The 17,681-nt window shown below is 58.1% G+C and overlaps 1 protein-coding gene and 1 long non-coding RNA gene across 2 annotated transcripts; both read left to right on the top strand.

Annotated features, from left to right (window-relative positions):
• Window positions 1-246: 246 nt before the first annotated feature.
• LOC132678078 (uncharacterized) lies at window positions 247-11,100 on the top strand. The gene is made up of 3 exons (XR_009609478.3): window positions 247-5,618; window positions 10,198-10,356; window positions 10,470-11,100. It is a non-coding gene; the product is annotated as an uncharacterized LOC132678078 (long non-coding RNA).
• A 93-nt stretch (window positions 11,101-11,193) lies between these two features.
• On the top strand, window positions 11,194-16,264 carry TUBB4A (tubulin beta 4A class IVa). Its single transcript, XM_060626718.3, has 4 exons — window positions 11,194-11,360; window positions 11,911-12,019; window positions 12,133-12,243; window positions 14,712-16,264. The coding sequence occupies exons 1-4, from the start codon at window positions 11,304-11,306 to the stop codon at window positions 15,767-15,769; spliced, it is 1,335 nt and encodes a 444-aa protein (XP_060482701.2). The 5' UTR covers window positions 11,194-11,303; the 3' UTR covers window positions 15,770-16,264.
• The last annotated feature ends 1,417 nt before the right edge of the window (window positions 16,265-17,681 follow it).

Here is a 17,681-nt window from a genome sequence, read left to right as displayed (position 1 = left end):
ACCAAATTCCTTCCCCTCTCTGTGCCTCGGTTTTCCCATCTGGGAAGTGTGGCTACCACCAGTGACCACCTCGTAAGATTATTGTCCAGGACTGGGAGCCAGAACAGCGCCCGGCCTGGCATATAAGGTGCTCTATACAGTTAGCCATCATTGTTACCAGTGGGGCTGACAGTCTGGTTCTCCTCGTGAACATACCACCAGGGTCCAAAACCTAGTGTGGACATCTGAACAGAGAGGCAGACAGGCAGGAATGTCTGTTGCAAAAGCGCTGGGATTGCAAATGGCCAAAGCAGCCGTTGAAAAAGAAATGGACAGATTGGTCTTCATAGAATCAATTTGGTAATCAAGCTGTGCACGAGGTTGAGTCACCTCCTTGGGGCTCGAGAGAGATCTCTAGGGGCTAGGAAAACTAAGTAAGCTGCAGGATGCCTTGTACTGAAATACGTGTTTTGCTTTAGAGCGGAGATATATTTGCACAGCACATTTCTAGAAGGTATATATAAAAAAAAAAAAAAAAAACAACAGAGGAATCTGCGGTGAGCAAATGTGGCTCTTTCACTGTATATGCTTTCGCCCACCTGCATTTTCCATGTGCTACTGTTTTGCTTTGTTTTGTTTTGTTTTGTTTTGTTTTTATGTTAAGCACGGAATTGTGGTCAGGTGTGCACACACGTAGAAAGAAACCAGTAGCCTGAGCTGAAGAAGGGAAAATTTAGCACCAATGACATCAAGGGCAGGAAATGGTGTTTCCCTGCTAAGGGCAGTAGAAGGACACAGGGATGGGGAAGGCCCAGGCAGACCAGGGCCAGCCCCCAGGACCCCTCAGAGGGGCCTGGCATGAGAAGCCAGATCATTCTGCTGGGAAGCAAGCCTAACTGCCCCAGGAAGGAAGTCCCAGGAGGGCCACCACCTGGAAGGGACTCTCCAACTTGCTCAGGGAGGCAGCCACAAAGCAGATAGACAAAGGGGTACCACAGACACCTCCATTCAAGTCATACACAATCACACAAGACAAGACACACACACACACACACACACACACACACACACACACACACACACATTGAAACACATACCTGGACACATAATCGTAGATACACAAGAGCAGGCATCAAATCTATACACATACCCACTAACACATAAACAGCGTCAAAGAGACTCAAACCCCCTGGGATATGCAATCAGAGACACACAGTATCAGACCCCCAGAGACCACCGGAGGCACATAAGTCACACACTGGCGCAAGTTGACCTGGAGAGACACGCAAGACACTTGGAACAAAGACGCAAAGTACAAGGGAACAAACCCAAAGGAACCCAGGCCCATCCTTCAAATCGCCCAAGATCCACTCCCCTCCTAAGTAGGGACCCAGGCTCTCCCGGGGACCTGTCTTTCACTTCCTTGAGGAATCTGTAGGTCCCTCTCCTTGGCAGCGGCACCCAATGTAGGCCGCGGGCGACCCCTGGTGGATCAGGAGCCTCAACCCCCGGCTGCAAAGCGAGTGGGCGTAGGGGGGCGGTCTACCTGAGGGTAGAGAGAAGGTGCTTCTAGGTCTTTGGTCTCAATGCAAAGGCGGGTGAGGAAGGGGCGTGGCGACGGGGCAGCGGGGAGATGGGCGGCCGGAGCCCGATCAGTCAGGCCTTGAGCCCGGAAACAGAGCCGGGAAGCTGCAGTGGGACGGAAGACCCTCAACCGCCCGGCTCCAACGACCTAGCCCCGCGCCCCTGCCTGGCGCTGCCCGCGGTACCTCGGAAGACCCAGTGAGCCGAGAGGCGGATTCCCATTGGTCCGCGGCCGACCAATGAGACGCGTCTAGGGTGTTCGGCAGGGAGGGGCGATCGATAGCGCAGAAGGAGGGGTGTTCGCCCCCCCCGCCTGGCTCTCGGCCAGAAAATGACCACCAAAGACTCGTCCAAATTCTGGAATGTCCAGGGCAGAGGCCGCTGGTGCGAGAGAATTACCAGCCATCGCCGACGTGACTTTGACCCTAAGAAAGGTGGGTCGGCCCCTTCCAGGTCTGACCCTTCTCCCAAGCCCTGACCATTCTCTAGCCCCGCCCACTTATTTGTCATTATCCCCAGGCCCCGCCCACTTCCCCCTGCCGTCAGCCACCCGAGCCCCACCTATTCCCACTCCGAGTCCCGCCCACATCCTCCCATCCCCCTCCCAGGCCTAGTCCCACTCCCCAGTCCCACCCACTTCCCAGACATCCCCCCAACCCTCGCCCCAAGTCCCGCCTACTACTCCGTCATTCTCCCTGGGCTCCGCCCAGTTGCCCAGCCTTCAGCCTCCCCATTCCGCCCACTTCTCTGTCATTCTCCCCAGGCCCCGCCCACTTCCCCCAGCTCTTGACTTCCAGGCCCTGCTTACCCCCCGACACCCCCCCTCGGTCTCGTCCACCTCGGGTCATTCTCACCAGATTCTGCCCGCTTCCCAGCCATCAGCCTCCAGGCCCTCTACCCACTCGCCTACCCCATTTACTTTGGTACCTCTCTTAGTCCAGAACCACCCTCTTCCCAGGCCCCGTCCTTCTGTTTCCTATCTAAAGTCCTCTCCCCTTTCCTGGTTCCACCTTTCAGGAACTCTGCGTCCCCGTCTCAGGCCAAGCCTTCAAACCATCCCCATCCCTAGTCTGACTTCCTCGGGCCCTCTGTGGCCTGCGGGGCCTCTGGTCACTTTGTCTAATTCCTTTAGGCCCCGCCCCTTTTGTTCCACCCTTCCTTCTTCCAGGCCCCCCCCCCCCCCCCACATACACACACACTATCAAGGCCCTACCCCAAAGCCACCAAGTTCCTGGTGTGGGATGGGGGTGGAGGGGCTCCTTGCTACTGGAGCTAGGGAGGTCTCCGTTTCCCCAGCCCTGCCCTTCCTCTGGAAGGCCTTAACCCTTTGGCCATCTAAGTACCTGCCTGCAATGGGATCCCACCCCTGCCAGAGTGGTATTCACTGTCCAGGCCCGTCTCTCCCCTCTGTGGCCCCGTCCAGTTCACAGGACACTAATTCCAGTCCAGATGGGTGTGCCCACCCTGTCGCCCCGCAGTTGATGAATATACCACATACCATTTTGGCCTTGCCCCAGCTCGTGATCTGGAACCAGTGCCTGGTCTGGGGACCCATGCAGGACACTCTTGCCCCACCTCCTGCTGCACATCTGGACCTCCAGGATGTTGGTGGCTTTGGACATATTCTGTCTGCTGCTGGGTGAGCCCCCTCCCCACCAGCCTTGAGCACCCCCCCAATCACGACACCCAAAGATCTGTGGAGGGGTCTATCTACCTGTCTTTATCCAAGGGTCCTTGGACTGTTGGCTGGCTGGCTGCCGTTGGGCGTGTACTTGGGTCACATGTCTTCATCAGTGTATTTCTGGGGTGACTGGGTCAATGTGTGTCTGTGTGCATGGAGGAGAAAGGGACTCTCTACAAGTATGACCTGTCATCCTGGGTCTGTGTGCCCAGAACAGCATCCGGCTGTGCATTTTTTTTCTTTTTTGTCAGTCTTGCATATGACTTTATTTTCCCCCTTCAACAATTTTTTTTTCAGTCTCTCGTATGATTTTATTCACTGTGTGTCTTTTTGAGTGGTGTATCTGTGTGTCTATGGCAGGGAGAGAGTCTGTACTGTGTATCTCTGTGTATGTTTGGCTGTGTGTATTTGTAAGTGAGTCTCTGAGCCTGTGTATCTGAGATTGGTCTGTGAGGTACTTATATCCATGTGAATGTACGATTCCAGGTATATGTGTTCACGTGTGCATGTCACATACGTGTGTACGTCAGTCTGTTTCTACATCTGGCTACATCTGTGCTGAGGTGTGAGCGTAGAGCTTATCTGGGTGCATCTGACTCTGTGATATGTATGCGTGTCTCCGGGTCTCTGTGTCATGTGTTATTGTGTTGTTGTGTTGTATTGGCTTAGAGAGGTGTGTTTATTGTGCGTGACTTCTATGATTGAGCCTGGGACTGTGAATCTGGGTTGGGATGGATCTGATGGTATTTGCGTAGCCTGGTGTGTGTCTGGGTCTAGATGGGCCTATATGTGTTGCGGGTATACTGTCGCACAGTGTTTCTGTGTGTGTGTATCTGAATCTGTGTGTCTGGGTCAGACTGTGTGGTTGTATTGTGTAATTGTGTATGTCGGACTCTGTGTGTGGATGTACGTCTATGGCCTGAGCTTGCCTGGAGTCTAGATGTGTGGCTGACATATGCCAGCCGCCCCCCCCCCCCCCGCCCACAATTCCCCAGTGAGTAGAGCTGGTGACCAAAGCCCCTTTGCTGGGAAGAGGAGGGCAGGTTGGGACACTAGCTTTGCCCTCTTAGCCCAGGAAGGGAGCTGGGGGCTGTAGGAGGCTAGGTTCCAACTACCTAGCTTCACCAGACTTCAGTGGGCAACAGGATGAGAGGGCGGCAGGCCTGGGAGGAAGCCTTTAGGGTGGGTGGCCCTGACAGCCTGAGACGAGACCCCCCTGCCCTGCCTGACTTCAGGATGTGGTGTCAGGTGAGGGGCCCCAGGCCATGCTCACACACAGTATTCACACCATATCACCCAGCTCAGACACAGAGCCATAGATATAGGCACGAACACACACACACACACCACACTTCCATGAACACACGCATAATCACACACACACACACACACGCACGCACAACCACTATTCACACAACACATGCATGGTGCATACGTGCACGCACCAAGACGCACACGTCTGCCTTCATTGACATCCGCAAGCACACAGGTGCACATACCAAAACACCCACGTACACACAAACACACTTCCAAAAACACATGGTTCCATACCTACAAAGACAGAGATTCACGCTCACCAAGAAAGAAACAGAAGAAGATTCACAGCCAGGAGCGCCTGGGTGGCTCAGTAGGTTAAGCGTCCGCCTTCAGCTCAGGTCACCATCTCATGGTTTGTGAGTTCGAGCCCTGGATTGGGCTCTCTGCTGTCACTGCAGAGCCTGCTTTGGATCCTCTGTTTCCCCCCTTCCCCACTTGCACTCTCTCTCTCTCAAGAATGAGTAAAACATTTTAAGAAAAGAAAGGAACCCCCTTACCCTTGCCCCCTCATTATTCTAACCCCTTACCCACTTTGTGCACAGGACCCCACACACGCATGGGTCCCTGGAGCCCTGTCCTCCTCTGGCCTTCTGTCCAGACCATCTTCCCTACACAGCCTTCCCCACCCTGCCACCACGTCCAGGCTGTGGAGATGCAGGCAGGATAGACTGGCCAGAAGGCCTAAGGAGAGTCAGCGTCAGACCAACTGTCCGCCCCAGGCAGTCAGCATCCCCAGTGAGCCGAGCGAGAGCGGTTTGTTCTTACCCTACATGCAGGGCCTCTCCTGCGAAGACACTACCACCAAATACCCCCGGGGGGCCCATTACACCATCGAGGACTCAGCATTCACCATCGTGGGCTTCTGACTCTGCCTCTTCAGGGTGAGGGGCTGGCCACTTTCTGCCCGTGCAGTGGTGACATGCCACGGGCCAGCTTCCCCCCTTTTTTCTGGCAAAGCGTAAGCCGAAGGCAGGGGCAGCTACCAACTCTGCTCCCAAGGAGATGGGAAATCGCGCTGCTCGACGGCACAGAACCCCTCTCCTTGAGGAACCACATGGTAAGGCTCACCCTTTGTTAACACAGAATAGAGGGAACGCCTGCCTCCGTGCCTTAGGCACAGAGGAAGCACAGCCCCGGTCCCCCCCAACACACAGGGAAGCCCACCGCTCATATGGATAAAGCAGGATGCGGTGCTGCCCCTCTTCTGGGGAGCTGGGAAACCTCCCTCTTTCAAACATAGAGGGGACATCCTGCCTCTTTATCTTGGTGAAAAGGAAAGTCGTTCCCCCCCCCACCCCCATTTTCTGACATTTGGGAGGAAGCCCACACGTTTCTCCTGGTGTAGCAGGAAGTCCCGCCCCTTCCGGATGTGGGACTCCCGCCCAGGTCTGACATAAAATAGGGGGATGCCCACCCTCCTTCTTGGTGACACGGGAAGCGATGCCCTTCTGCCTGGCTTGGTGGGAACCCAGCCCCTCCTGTCCCCACGACAGGGAGAAATGCAGATTGTCTGAGACACAGGCTTGGGGAGCTCCCGCTCGTGCTGCACCCCTGCCCCCGGTGGTGACCCCTCCCCACTCCAGTGTGGCCCGCAGACCAGCCTGGGAGAGGCGGTCTGGGTCCAGGGCCTGCAGGTAGGCTTGCCAACCCACACGAAGAGCCCCCACGTGGCCGTTGTCTCCAAGCATCTGGGGACCTTCGTGTTTGGTGGCATAAGACGACCACAAGTCTCTTAAGGCCCCGCTTCCTGGCACGGTCCCTGCCCAACCCAGCTTCCTTCAACTATGAGAGCAGCTACATCGCCGACACCTGCACCAGGCACCCCGAGAATGTCCTCGATGCCAGGCGAGCGGGCGGGCATTGAGGGGAACCCAGGAAGCAGCCCCTGCCACACCCCAGCCCCATCTGAGGTCAGCAGGTGTCAGCCCTCCTCCGCCCCTCCCCCACCGGTCTCCCAGAAAATCCTTCTATTCTGAGCACGCCTCCTCGGGGATGTACTCCAAGGCGTATCTGGCGGCGAGTGTTAGTGGGAGGCGGGCCATCCACCGGGCAAGGCCAGAGAATGCTCCGTTGTCCCCCACCCCCACCAGCGCCAGGCACGGCTTCCACAGAGCTGGTGTATGCCCCTGGACTTGGGAGGGCTAGGACGGGGAGGGCCTATCTCCTCTTAAGGCTCATTCAGCATCCCTGTCCTGCAACAGCAATTTCCAGAACTCTCCGTCTCCCCCTCTCTGCAGCTGGAGAGGGCCCGTGCCAGGCTGGGTTCATGCCCAGGGCTGGACTCCGCCAGGGGCAGGGGGAAGGGAATTCGGGCCCAGTGGAGGTGGAGGTCTAAGGTCTGGGCGGAGAGGTGACAGGAGGAGCTGGGGAGAAGGGAAACCTCCGGAAAGGAGTCAATGACCCAGGGGACAAAGAGAGCACAGACTTGGGTGGTGGCATGAGATCTCGCACAGCGGAGCCAGCCCACAGCACTCAGGGAGCATGGTGGGCAGACACAATGGCACAGACAGAGGCCAGGCCACGGAGCACGTGACAGTCACACGGCTCACACCAGCTGCCGGTCACACCGGCAACATTTTCCTCCTGAAAGACGCCCATTCGACTGACAGCCTTCCCCTCCCCCCCTTTTTTTTAAAGACCAAGTAACAAAATAACTACCACCTCCCACAGTGATAAAAGATCAGGGGCTCGGGACCCGGAATGTATGGACTTTATTCCCAGCCTCAACTGTGTGTGAAATCCTCAACCTCCCAGGGCCTCCATTTCCCCACCTGTGAAATGGGCATATAAACAGCATCTGCCTCCTAGGGTTGTGGTTTCACGAGCTAAAGCACAAATGAGCTGACACACTCAAAGCACTTAGAACAGGATCTGGCTAAACTATCACCATTATCATTAATAATAGGCGGAACAGACTCCACCCCCGCCCCGAGGTGGACTGGGAGTCGGGGTGCGTGTCAATGCCTTGAGACTCACAGATGGGGCGGCAGTGTGGCCCCCACACGGTGGACAGATCACACACAATTAGAAGGCAGGCCTTTCCTGGGTTTTGCAGACCTCAGAAAGGGTGGTCCGTTTAGTGAGCGGAATGTTCTGGGTCTCTGGGAATGCCCCCACCTCACGAGTATTCCCCAAGTGCTGATGCCTGATTTCTCCTGAAATGCCCAGCAGCCGCTTCCCTGTGCTTGCCGCTCATTCCGAGGTAGCAACTTCACCTGGTGTTTAAAAATGGGATTTTGGGGCGCCTGGGTGGCTCAGTCGGTTAAGCCGCCGACTTCGGCTCAGGTCATGATCTCGCGGTCCGTGAGTTCAAGCCCCGCGTCGGGCTCTGTGCTGACAGCTCAGAGCCTGGAGCCTGTTTCAGATTCTGTGTCTCCCTCTCTCTCTCTGACCCTCCCCCATTCATGCTCTGTCTCTCTCTGTCTCAAAAATAAATAAACGTTAAAAAAAAAATTTAAAAAAAAATGGGATTTTGCTTTCTGTTTTCCGTTGCAAAATCAGGAGCCCATCCTCTGCTCTTTCGGGGCTCCCCGATGACGCCAACCCGGTTTCAATCGGGGCTGTGACCCCCCGCAAGAGGTGGGGGTACTGTGAGCTTCCCCACAGGGTCTCACCAGACTGCATGGGAAACCCTCTCTTCGGCATCCTACATGTCTCCCAACACGGGCGTGTGGCTCACAGCATAGAGCTAGCTTGCTTACAGTGCTGGTTTCGGGGGCGGAGTGGGGGGGGCGGGCAGAGCCAATAGCCTCTTTAGAGGCTGAAATCCATGTCCATACGAACCTGGCAAGATGGAATGTCCTGCCTCACACTATGGCTGCCCAGGGCCGGGCAGGCAGATGGGTGCGAAACTGCAGCCACAGTGGGGAACCCTTCTGCATACCCACTCCTGGGGCTTGAGACCCTGCGCAGCTGCCCCCAGCTCTGTGGGCAGACCCGCTCCTGAAGACAAAACAAAAAACAAAAAACACGGGCTCTTAACAGCCCGTCATCCAGCTCCTTTTCTTGTCCCTGGCTCTGTTCACTGGCCACATCCGGATCTTGGACTCTCGGCACCACCAGCATAAATCTGGCCTTCGGATTCCCGCAGGGAGAGCCTCCATGGCTTTCTGGGTGGTAGGCGAAAGCATGCTACCAGGGAGGGGCGGCTTGCCTGGGGGCCTGGCACCTTTCACCTCCCAGGGTGGGGCAGCCATGGGATACAAGTGACATCAGCCCAACCCCCTCTGCCTTCATCCCTGCAGGCTTTCTTCGTCTCTGGCCTCTTCACATCTCAGGCATTGCCAGCCAGGTCCCAGCAACCCCAGGGGCTGGAAGACCACCCTGACTCTCCATTCTCTTCCCCCTTGCCCTCCCTCTGCTCTCCTGAGGACCACCAGGGAGGCCCTGATGCACACAGGCATAGAGGACACCATAGAGCCCATAGTCTCTAGAGACCGTCCCTTCCCAGGTACACTTCCCAGCAGGACGCCCGGCTCTCTGGGGCTCAATCAATGACCCAGATCAGCCCTGCCCTGGCGGAGTGACCCAGGGCATCCATTTTTCTGGGGCTGAGCCCCAAGTCAGCCCCTCCCAGCAGGGCCACTTCCATTTTTATATTGTTTATGACTCTTGCTATATGAAAAAATTACAAAATGCCAACACGGAGTTTTCGAGACATGTTAACGTGGGTCAGTGGAAATCCATGTGTCAGGGGTCAGTGATGACACACTGGGTCATAACCTCAAAAGTCTAAATCAGGGTTTCTCCACTTTGGCGTTATTGACATTTGGAGTTTGGATAATTCTTTGCATTGTAGAGTGTTGGGTGGCATCCCTGGGCTCCACCCACTGGATGCCAGTAGCACCCCCAGGTCGTGATAAGCAAAAATGTCTCCAGACATTGGGAAGCGTCCCCTGGGGGAGCACAGCACCGCAGCTGAGACCCCCTGGGTTACAGGATCCCACCGACACCGCCCCTAAGAAATTCTGCCTTCATAATCATCTGACCTACTGTGAGCCCTGCACACATTTAAATACAAAACTTGGGGGAGGGGTAGGCAAGAGGAAGTGACCCACAGATGGGGGGGGGGGGTGTCACCCTGGTTTAAACCATAAAACAGCTGTCTAACCCATCAGAAATCTATTGTGTCTAATGAGAGCTCGGGGGTCTCCATTTTTTCCCCCAATTAATAACACAAGGTTTCTCAGGCCCATTGCCATTTGGTGCCAGATCATTCTTGAGGCCGGTGGAGGGGGGGGGGGGGGGGGTGGATTAAACTGTGCCTTGTAGAATGTTTGGCAGCATTCACCACTAGATGGCAGGACCACACACACCCCCTGTCTGGACCTGACATGGCCAAGTGTCCCCCTGTTGAGAACCACGGGTCAAAACCAGAAGCCACGGCAAATGTGAGGTCCCAGCCACGTAGCCAACCTGACTAACCACCCCCATTCCCCCCCGCCCCAATAGCTGGAGGCCACGGGGGATGCAGAGGAGGTGAGGAGGAGGCTTCCGCCCGTGGCACAGCTAGAGGTCAGCAGAAGGTGGCCCCAAGGGGTCTGGCCTCCACTGGAGGGTCAGCACAGAAAGAATTGTCCAGCCCCTGATAATAATTGTAATACCAACAGCTACAATGTATTGTTTACTCTGTGCAGAGAAAGTCGGGCCTGGCTTGTTAACTGGGCCATCTCATCAGACCCTCCCCATGGCCCTAGAGGGCAGGCATTGACCGCCCCATCTTGCAGATAAGGAAATTCAGCCAAAGACAAGCAAAGTGACCGTGCAAGGTCATTCAGCTAACAAGAAATGCCAAGGTAAGGCAAAGAGAGGTGCCTATTGGGGGGGGGGGGGGGGAGGGCGGCAAGGCAGCCCCAGGGGCTATCTATCCATCCCATGTATAATCTAGCTGTAAACCTTCCTCCTTGAGGTTCAACCCCAGGCAAGGCTGGAGCTGGCCGCACCTGCCAAGGACCCAAAGCCCAACAGAGGTGTCCAGGGGGAGCGCACTGTCCCCCACAACCTCCATCAGCGTCCACAAGCATCCCCAGCCAAACATGGAAGAAAAATCGTGGTGTCACTTACTATGCGGCTCCAGGACAAGTCCTCCAGGAACCGCCCGCCCCCCGCCCCCCAAAACAGACCGCAGCTCCGGAGCCCCCAGCTCGCCCCACTAGGGGTCCTCTCGGTTGTCGCAAGGGTTCTGGCAAAGGAGACCTACACGGAAGGAGGCAGGCTACGGATGAGAAACTGAGGCAGGGCCGCCCGGGGCGGGGGGTGGGGGGGGGGGTGGGGGGGTGGAGGATGGGGGAGTGACGGGATCGATCCGCAGCTCATTTACTCGGCGCTCTCCCTTCCCCGCCCCATCCCCGCAAGACCCCGGTCGCCAGGCCCGGCTGGGAGCCGGGTGGAGCGGGTGGGTGGGGGAGGAAATGTTTAGGTGGAGCTCGAGGGGCCTCACCCCACGGCCCGCGGCGGGGGCGCACGGGGCCCCGGCGTGCCCCAGCCTGGGCCCCCGGAGGTCTCCCAGCCGCTGGGGAGGGAGATCCCTCCACCCCCGCACCCTCCGTCCCGGGGCGGGACCAGGGGGCGGGGCGGGCCGGTGACCGGCCGTGACGCGGGCCCCGCCCGCTCATATAGAGGCGCCCCGGGGGCGCAGGGACCTTGCTTCGCCGCCGCCGCCGCCGCCGCGTCCACCTCCCGTCCCGCCGCCGCAGCTCCCAGCGCCAGCGCCGCCGCCGCGTCCACCATCAGCACCAGCGCCATGCGGGAAATCGTGCACCTGCAGGCCGGCCAGTGCGGCAACCAGATCGGAGCCAAGGTGCGCGGGGGCTGGGGCCCCGGAGGCGGCCGAGAGGAGCCGAGCAGGTCCACGGGCTCCGCAGAGCTCCCCCACCTGGGGCCTCTCGGAGGGACGGGGTCCCCGGGAGGCCAGCACCCCGGGGACGGTTGGGGGGGGGGGCGGGGGCAGGGCCAGGCTGGGAACAAAGAGGTCTGTGGGGGTGGGGCCCAGCCTTCCGTCCGCTGGCCACAGCTGGCTGCACAGCTGGCCCACTGTCCTCTCCACGCGCACAAAGGGACCCTGCCCCTCCCCGCACGCTGCAGCCTGGGCGAGCTGACACCGGCAGGCTCGGCCGAGGTGGTGACTCGGCTCCACCCCCGCCCCCACCTCTCCCTTCTTGCTGCCTCATGCCTGCCCTCCCCACCGTGCCTCTAGGTCCCCCCTTCGCCTTGCTGGGGGACAGGTGGCAGCTAGGAAGGCGGTTGGAGGTCGTGGGCCCGGAGAGGCAGGGACAGGTCTGGCCGCCCGCTTCCCCGCCCTCTGCCCTAACCCGTCCCCGCCCCCCCCTCCACCCCCGCCATCCCTCTAGTTTTGGGAGGTGATCAGTGATGAGCACGGCATCGACCCCACCGGCACATACCACGGAGACAGTGACCTGCAGCTGGAGAGAATCAACGTCTACTACAATGAGGCCACAGGTAGGGGCCCGGGGGCACCTGCGGAAGTGGGGGTGGGGAGGCTGGGAGGGGGCAGGATGCTGGTTCCTGGCACTCCGGCAACCCCCAGCCGCCCTCCATCTGCTTCCCTGCAGGAGGAAATTATGTTCCCAGAGCCGTGCTGGTGGACCTGGAGCCAGGCACCATGGACTCTGTCCGCTCTGGCCCCTTCGGCCAGATCTTCCGGCCCGACAACTTTGTTTTTGGTGAGTTCCAGGCACAGAAAGCCCCCTTGCTCCTTTGACTTCCAAATGCTTGGTGAAAAATCCCCCACGTAGCTCGGGAGACTCTGGTGGCCACGGGGTCCCACGGCCCCGCGGGGGAGGCGAACAGGGCAGTCAGGGTTGTGATGGAGGACACACAGGCCACCGTGAGAGCCCAGGACGGGCATCTGATAGGGAGGAGGGTGGAGAGAAGGCTTCCTGGAGGAGGTGGCATTTTAATTTAACAGCATGGACTGGAGCCAGACTGCCTGGGTGAAAATGCCAGTTCTGCCATTTCACGCATTCAACAAATAACTTATTGAGCACCTACGGCATACCGGGCCCTGCCGTTACCCCAGAAGAACAAAGCAGATGAGATTCTCTACCCTATCGGAGCCGACCTCCCAGGGAAGGGATGTGCAACAGAGAAGCTAAATAAGTACAACTCAGCCACTGATTGAAAGTCAGCTGGGTGACTGTAGACAGGCTCCTTCAGCTCTCTGTGCCTCAGTCTCCACATCTTTAAAGCAGAGATTATAAAAAAGACCTACTCATCATCACGATCGTGAGGCTTAAAGCCGTGAATATGCAGAGAGCACTCCGAACCGTATCTAACAGAGAGGAAAAAGCACATAAGCATTTGTACTTTTCATTATCACGATCACTGTTAATACCTGCAGCCTAAAATATGAGTAGGACCCAGACCGACCAGGAGGCATTGAAGGGAGGAAAGATGTGCAAGACCGAGGGAACAGCACATGTGAAGAGAGCAGACACATTTGTGGCGCTCAGGTTCCCGGGGCACACACGCTCTGTGAACATCCTTCAGTGACACCGTTCTAGTGCCTCCCAGGTCAGGCTGGCTGCACACACCCGCCCACCTGGCCTCAGACCCCGGGGCTCCACCCTCTCCCCCAGCACCCCGGGGAAGCTCTCTTCCTCAGAGCAGGGTGGTTCATAGAGTCTGAAGTCTACGCCTTGACAGCACAGGCTGTGTGACCTTGGACAAGCGACTTCCCCTCTCTGGTCTGTGTGATGATTCAGCAAGATAACGATGCTCCCGTGTGGGTATGGCATACAATACGTCCTCGGGATATGGCTGTGGAAGGACTAAATAATGTTGACCAAAGGGTGTGAGGGAGTCTAGGATAACTATGGGTGGCTCCATCGGGACCAATAGATTTGAAGGCTTCTGGGAGCCTGGGTGGGGAGGCAGTGGTAAAAGTGTGGAGTCAGGAGACAGACTGCCTGGCAATCCCGTTTCTCTCTGAGGAGGAGACATGGCACAAAGACCTGAAAGAAAAGTCAGCTATGTGAGTACCGGGGGGGTAAGGGCATCCCAGGCAGAATGAACAGCAGGCGCAAAGGTCCTGGGGCAGCACCAGGCCTGGTGTGCTGGAGGAACTGCAAGGAGCCCGATGTGGTTAGAGCAGAGTGGACGAGGGAGAGAGAGGGAGGAGGCGAGTGCAGGCACGAGACAGGGTAGGGGCAGGTTGTTCAGGGCTCTGTGGGCTGCAGGGAAGACCTGGGCTTGTACCCCAGGTACAAGTGGGAGCCCTGGAGGGTTGTGGGTAGGAGAGGGTGGGACATGATTCAGGTGCTCACAGACGCCCTCTGGCTGCTGGCAGGAGAACAGACTGTTCTGTAGAGGGTGGGAACCAGTCCAGAACAGGGTTGATGAGGTCAGACCAGGGTGGAGTCAAAGGCGGGAATGAGAAGAAATGTTAACCTTTTCACAAAAATACCGGCCCATCCACTAATACTAATCCTTGCCCTCCTGGAGGTCACATTTCCCGGTGAGATTACAGACAATGAACACGAGTAACAAGAACACATAAGTTTGTCAGTGCTTCAGGGAGGGGGGGAAAAAAAGGCAAGGAAGAGGAATAAGAAATGGGAGGAAAGCCTCAGTGAGAGTGACAAAGCCCTGAAGGAGGTGAGAGAGCCATGTGGGTACCTGCGGGAAGACCATTTCGGGCAGAGGGAATGCATGTGCAAAGGCCCCGGGGCAGGACTGGGCCTGGTGTGTTGGAGGAACAGCAAGGAGGACCCTCTGGTTGGAGAAGAGTGTGAGCCAGAAAAGAGGAGAGAGGGGAGGTGAGGGAGAGGGGCTCGCAGGTCCTGCAGGGCCCTGTGGGCCGAGTGGGGGCGGAGAGGCTTGGGCTTTTATTCAAAGACCTAGCTGGTTTTTGAGCTTAAAGCAGGAGGCTTCTGGGCCAAAGCGGGACATGAATGGCTTCCGGCTTTCCCAGGATCCCCTCTGGCTGCTGGATGAGAAGCCAGCAAGGATGGAGGCAGACCGCAAGAACGACCCACAGTAACGCTAACACAATAATAATTTCATTGCTGTTATTCGACTCCTAGGATGGCCGGGGTGAGGGGGAGCTCTCCCCGTAACCCGCCTGCGCGCTCTCCACCCCCACCCTCACCCCCACCCCGTCCCGTCCCGTCCCGTCCCCTTCCCTCCGCAGGCCAGTCGGGAGCCGGCAACAACTGGGCCAAGGGCCATTACACGGAGGGCGCCGAGCTGGTGGACGCCGTCCTGGACGTGGTGCGCAAGGAGGCCGAGAGTTGTGACTGCCTGCAGGGCTTCCAGCTGACCCACTCGCTGGGCGGGGGCACGGGGTCCGGGATGGGCACCCTCCTCATCAGCAAGATCCGCGAGGAGTTCCCCGACCGGATCATGAACACCTTCAGCGTGGTGCCGTCGCCCAAGGTGTCGGACACGGTGGTGGAGCCCTACAACGCCACGCTGTCGGTGCACCAGCTGGTGGAGAACACGGACGAGACGTACTGCATCGACAACGAGGCCCTGTACGACATCTGCTTCCGCACCCTGAAGCTGACCACGCCCACCTACGGCGACCTCAACCACCTGGTGTCGGCCACCATGAGCGGCGTCACCACCTGCCTGCGCTTCCCGGGCCAGCTGAACGCCGACCTGCGCAAGCTGGCCGTGAACATGGTGCCCTTCCCGCGCCTGCACTTCTTCATGCCGGGCTTCGCGCCGCTCACCAGCCGCGGCAGCCAGCAGTACCGCGCGCTCACGGTGCCCGAGCTCACGCAGCAGATGTTCGACGCCAAGAACATGATGGCCGCGTGCGACCCGCGCCACGGCCGCTACCTGACGGTGGCCGCCGTGTTCCGCGGCCGCATGTCCATGAAGGAGGTGGACGAGCAGATGCTGAGCGTGCAGAGCAAGAACAGCAGCTACTTCGTCGAGTGGATCCCCAACAACGTCAAGACCGCCGTGTGCGACATCCCGCCGCGCGGCCTCAAGATGGCCGCCACCTTCATCGGCAACAGCACGGCCATCCAGGAGCTGTTCAAGCGCATCTCGGAGCAGTTCACGGCCATGTTCCGGCGCAAGGCCTTCCTGCACTGGTACACGGGCGAGGGCATGGACGAGATGGAGTTCACCGAGGCCGAGAGCAACATGAACGACCTGGTGTCCGAGTACCAGCAGTACCAGGACGCCACGGCCGAGGAGGGCGAGTTCGAGGAGGAGGCGGAGGAGGAGGTGGCCTAGGCCCCGCCCCCCCGCCTCTGGGCCCGCCCCTCCGAGCCTCGCGCTTCCCGCTTGACCTTTGACCCGCGGGCGCCGGCCGACCCGCCCCCCCCCCCCCCCCCCCCCCCCCCGCCCCAGCTCTTCTAACGTGGACGCACGCACCCCCTCGTGAGCCCCACCGTTAACTCCGGGAGCCTCCCCTCGCGCGGACCTCTCCCTCACCTTTGACCTCCCCCACGGACCCCACCGTGCTCCCAGTTTACTCTCCACCCCTCTGGCCTTGCCCCGCCTCCCCGAGGACTGCCTCGTCTCCCTCTGGCTCCCGCCCCTCCCCTCTCTCCCCGCCCCTCCCTCCCCTCGGCTCTAGCCAACCTTGGTTTGCCAGGGTGGTGGGGGGCTGGCTGCCGCCGCCCGAGGAAGAAGCCCTGGAGCATGCGAGCAAAAGGCGTTGCGCCCTCAAGCCTCCCCGGCCTCCTCCCCTCTGCTTCACCCGCAATAAATAAACTGGTGGCCTGCCAGGTGTCTGCCCGGTGCGTTGTATCATCTCCCTGCGGGAGGGTCAGCGAGGGAGCTTTATGGGGTGGACCTGGGTGCTGAAGGGACATGTGATCTGGGGGTGCTGGGGAGGGCGGCAGAGATTTCAGAGAGGGACAGAGCAGGCCGTATCGCTAACTAACCGTGTGGTGTTGAGTAAGCCGCCTGTGGTCTCAGCCTCCATTTGTTCAGATGGGGTGGGTAGACGGAGGGCGTCAGTACCCTTCCATAGTCAGCCGGGGCATCCTCACAGCATGGTGGCAGGTCCCCCGTGAGCAGACATCCCAGGAGAGCAGGGCAGACTACGTTGCCTTTTTCTGACCCAGCTGCAGAAGTCACATAGGGCGCTCTGGACTCCTGATCGATGGGGTCACAAAGGCCCACCCAGGTTCAAGGGGGTAGGATGTAGACTCCACCCCCTTGAGGGTAGAGAAGAAAGATTCCAGAAGGGCATGTGGGATGGGAGACATCTCTGTGACCATCTTTGGAAACTGTGATTTGCTGCACACAGTCGTCCCCAACGTCCCATGGCCATCAAGCAGTGAGGTTGGGGTTCTAGACACATTAAGTCCAGAACTCTGATTCCCCTTTGTCAGCCAGAGCTCAGGACAAGGACCATCATAGGCGTATTAAGCAGAAAGGGATTTAATACAAGGATTTGGGGGCTTCCGGCACTGTTAGAGGGACTAAGAGAGCGGACCACAGGCCAGTATTTCTTTTTTTTTTTTTTTTTTTTTTTTTTTTAATTTTTTTTTTTTTTTCAACGTTTATTTATTTTTGGGACAGAGAGAGACAGAGCATGAACGGGGGAGGGGCAGAGAGAGAGGGAGACACAGAATCGGAAACAGGCTCCAGGCTCCGAGCCATCAGCCCAGAGCCTGACGCGGGGCTCGAACTCACGGACCGTGAGATCGTGACCTGGCTGAAGTCGGACGCTTAACTGACTGCGCCACCCAGGCGCCCCTGGGCCAGTATTTCTTAAACGTCAGTGTGCCGAAGAAACCGGCAAGGGGTGCCAGACTGGCTCAGTCGGTAGAGCATACTGCCCTTGGCCTCAGGCTTGTCAGTTCAAGCCCGAAGCTGGGTGTAAAGCTTACATAAAAAAAAATAATGGGGGGGCGCCCGGGTGGCTCAGTTAGGCGTCCAAATCTTGATTTCACCTCCTGTCATAATCTCGCGGTTCATGAGTTCAAGCCCCACTTCGGGCTCTGGGCTGACGGTATGGAGACTTCTTGGGATATTCTCTCTCTCTCTCTCTCTCTCTCTCTCTGCCCCTTCCCTGCTTTCACACTCTCTCTCTCAAAATAAATTTTTAAAAAATAATGAAAAGTAAAAGAAAAAGAAAGGAAGGAAGAAGGAAGAAAGAAAAAGAAAGGAAGGAAGGAAGAAAGAACGAACG

This window comes from Panthera onca, chromosome A2 (assembly GCF_046562875.1).
Source record: "Panthera onca isolate mPanOnc1 chromosome A2, mPanOnc1 haplotype 2, whole genome shotgun sequence".
In the NCBI taxonomy this organism is placed as follows: domain Eukaryota; kingdom Metazoa; phylum Chordata; class Mammalia; order Carnivora; family Felidae; genus Panthera; species Panthera onca.
This window is presented reverse-complemented; position numbering and strand designations above follow the sequence as displayed.

Coding starts and splice junctions, on each gene's coding strand:
- TUBB4A (XM_060626718.3), top strand. CDS start 11,304: ATGCGGGAAATCGTGCACCTGCAGGCCGGCCAGTGCGGCAACCAGATC. Junction 12,020..12,132: donor CTACTACAATGAGGCCACAG/GTAGGGGCCCGG, acceptor GCTTCCCTGCAG/GAGGAAATTATGTTCCCAGA. Junction 12,244..14,711: donor GCCCGACAACTTTGTTTTTG/GTGAGTTCCAGG, acceptor TTCCCTCCGCAG/GCCAGTCGGGAGCCGGCAAC.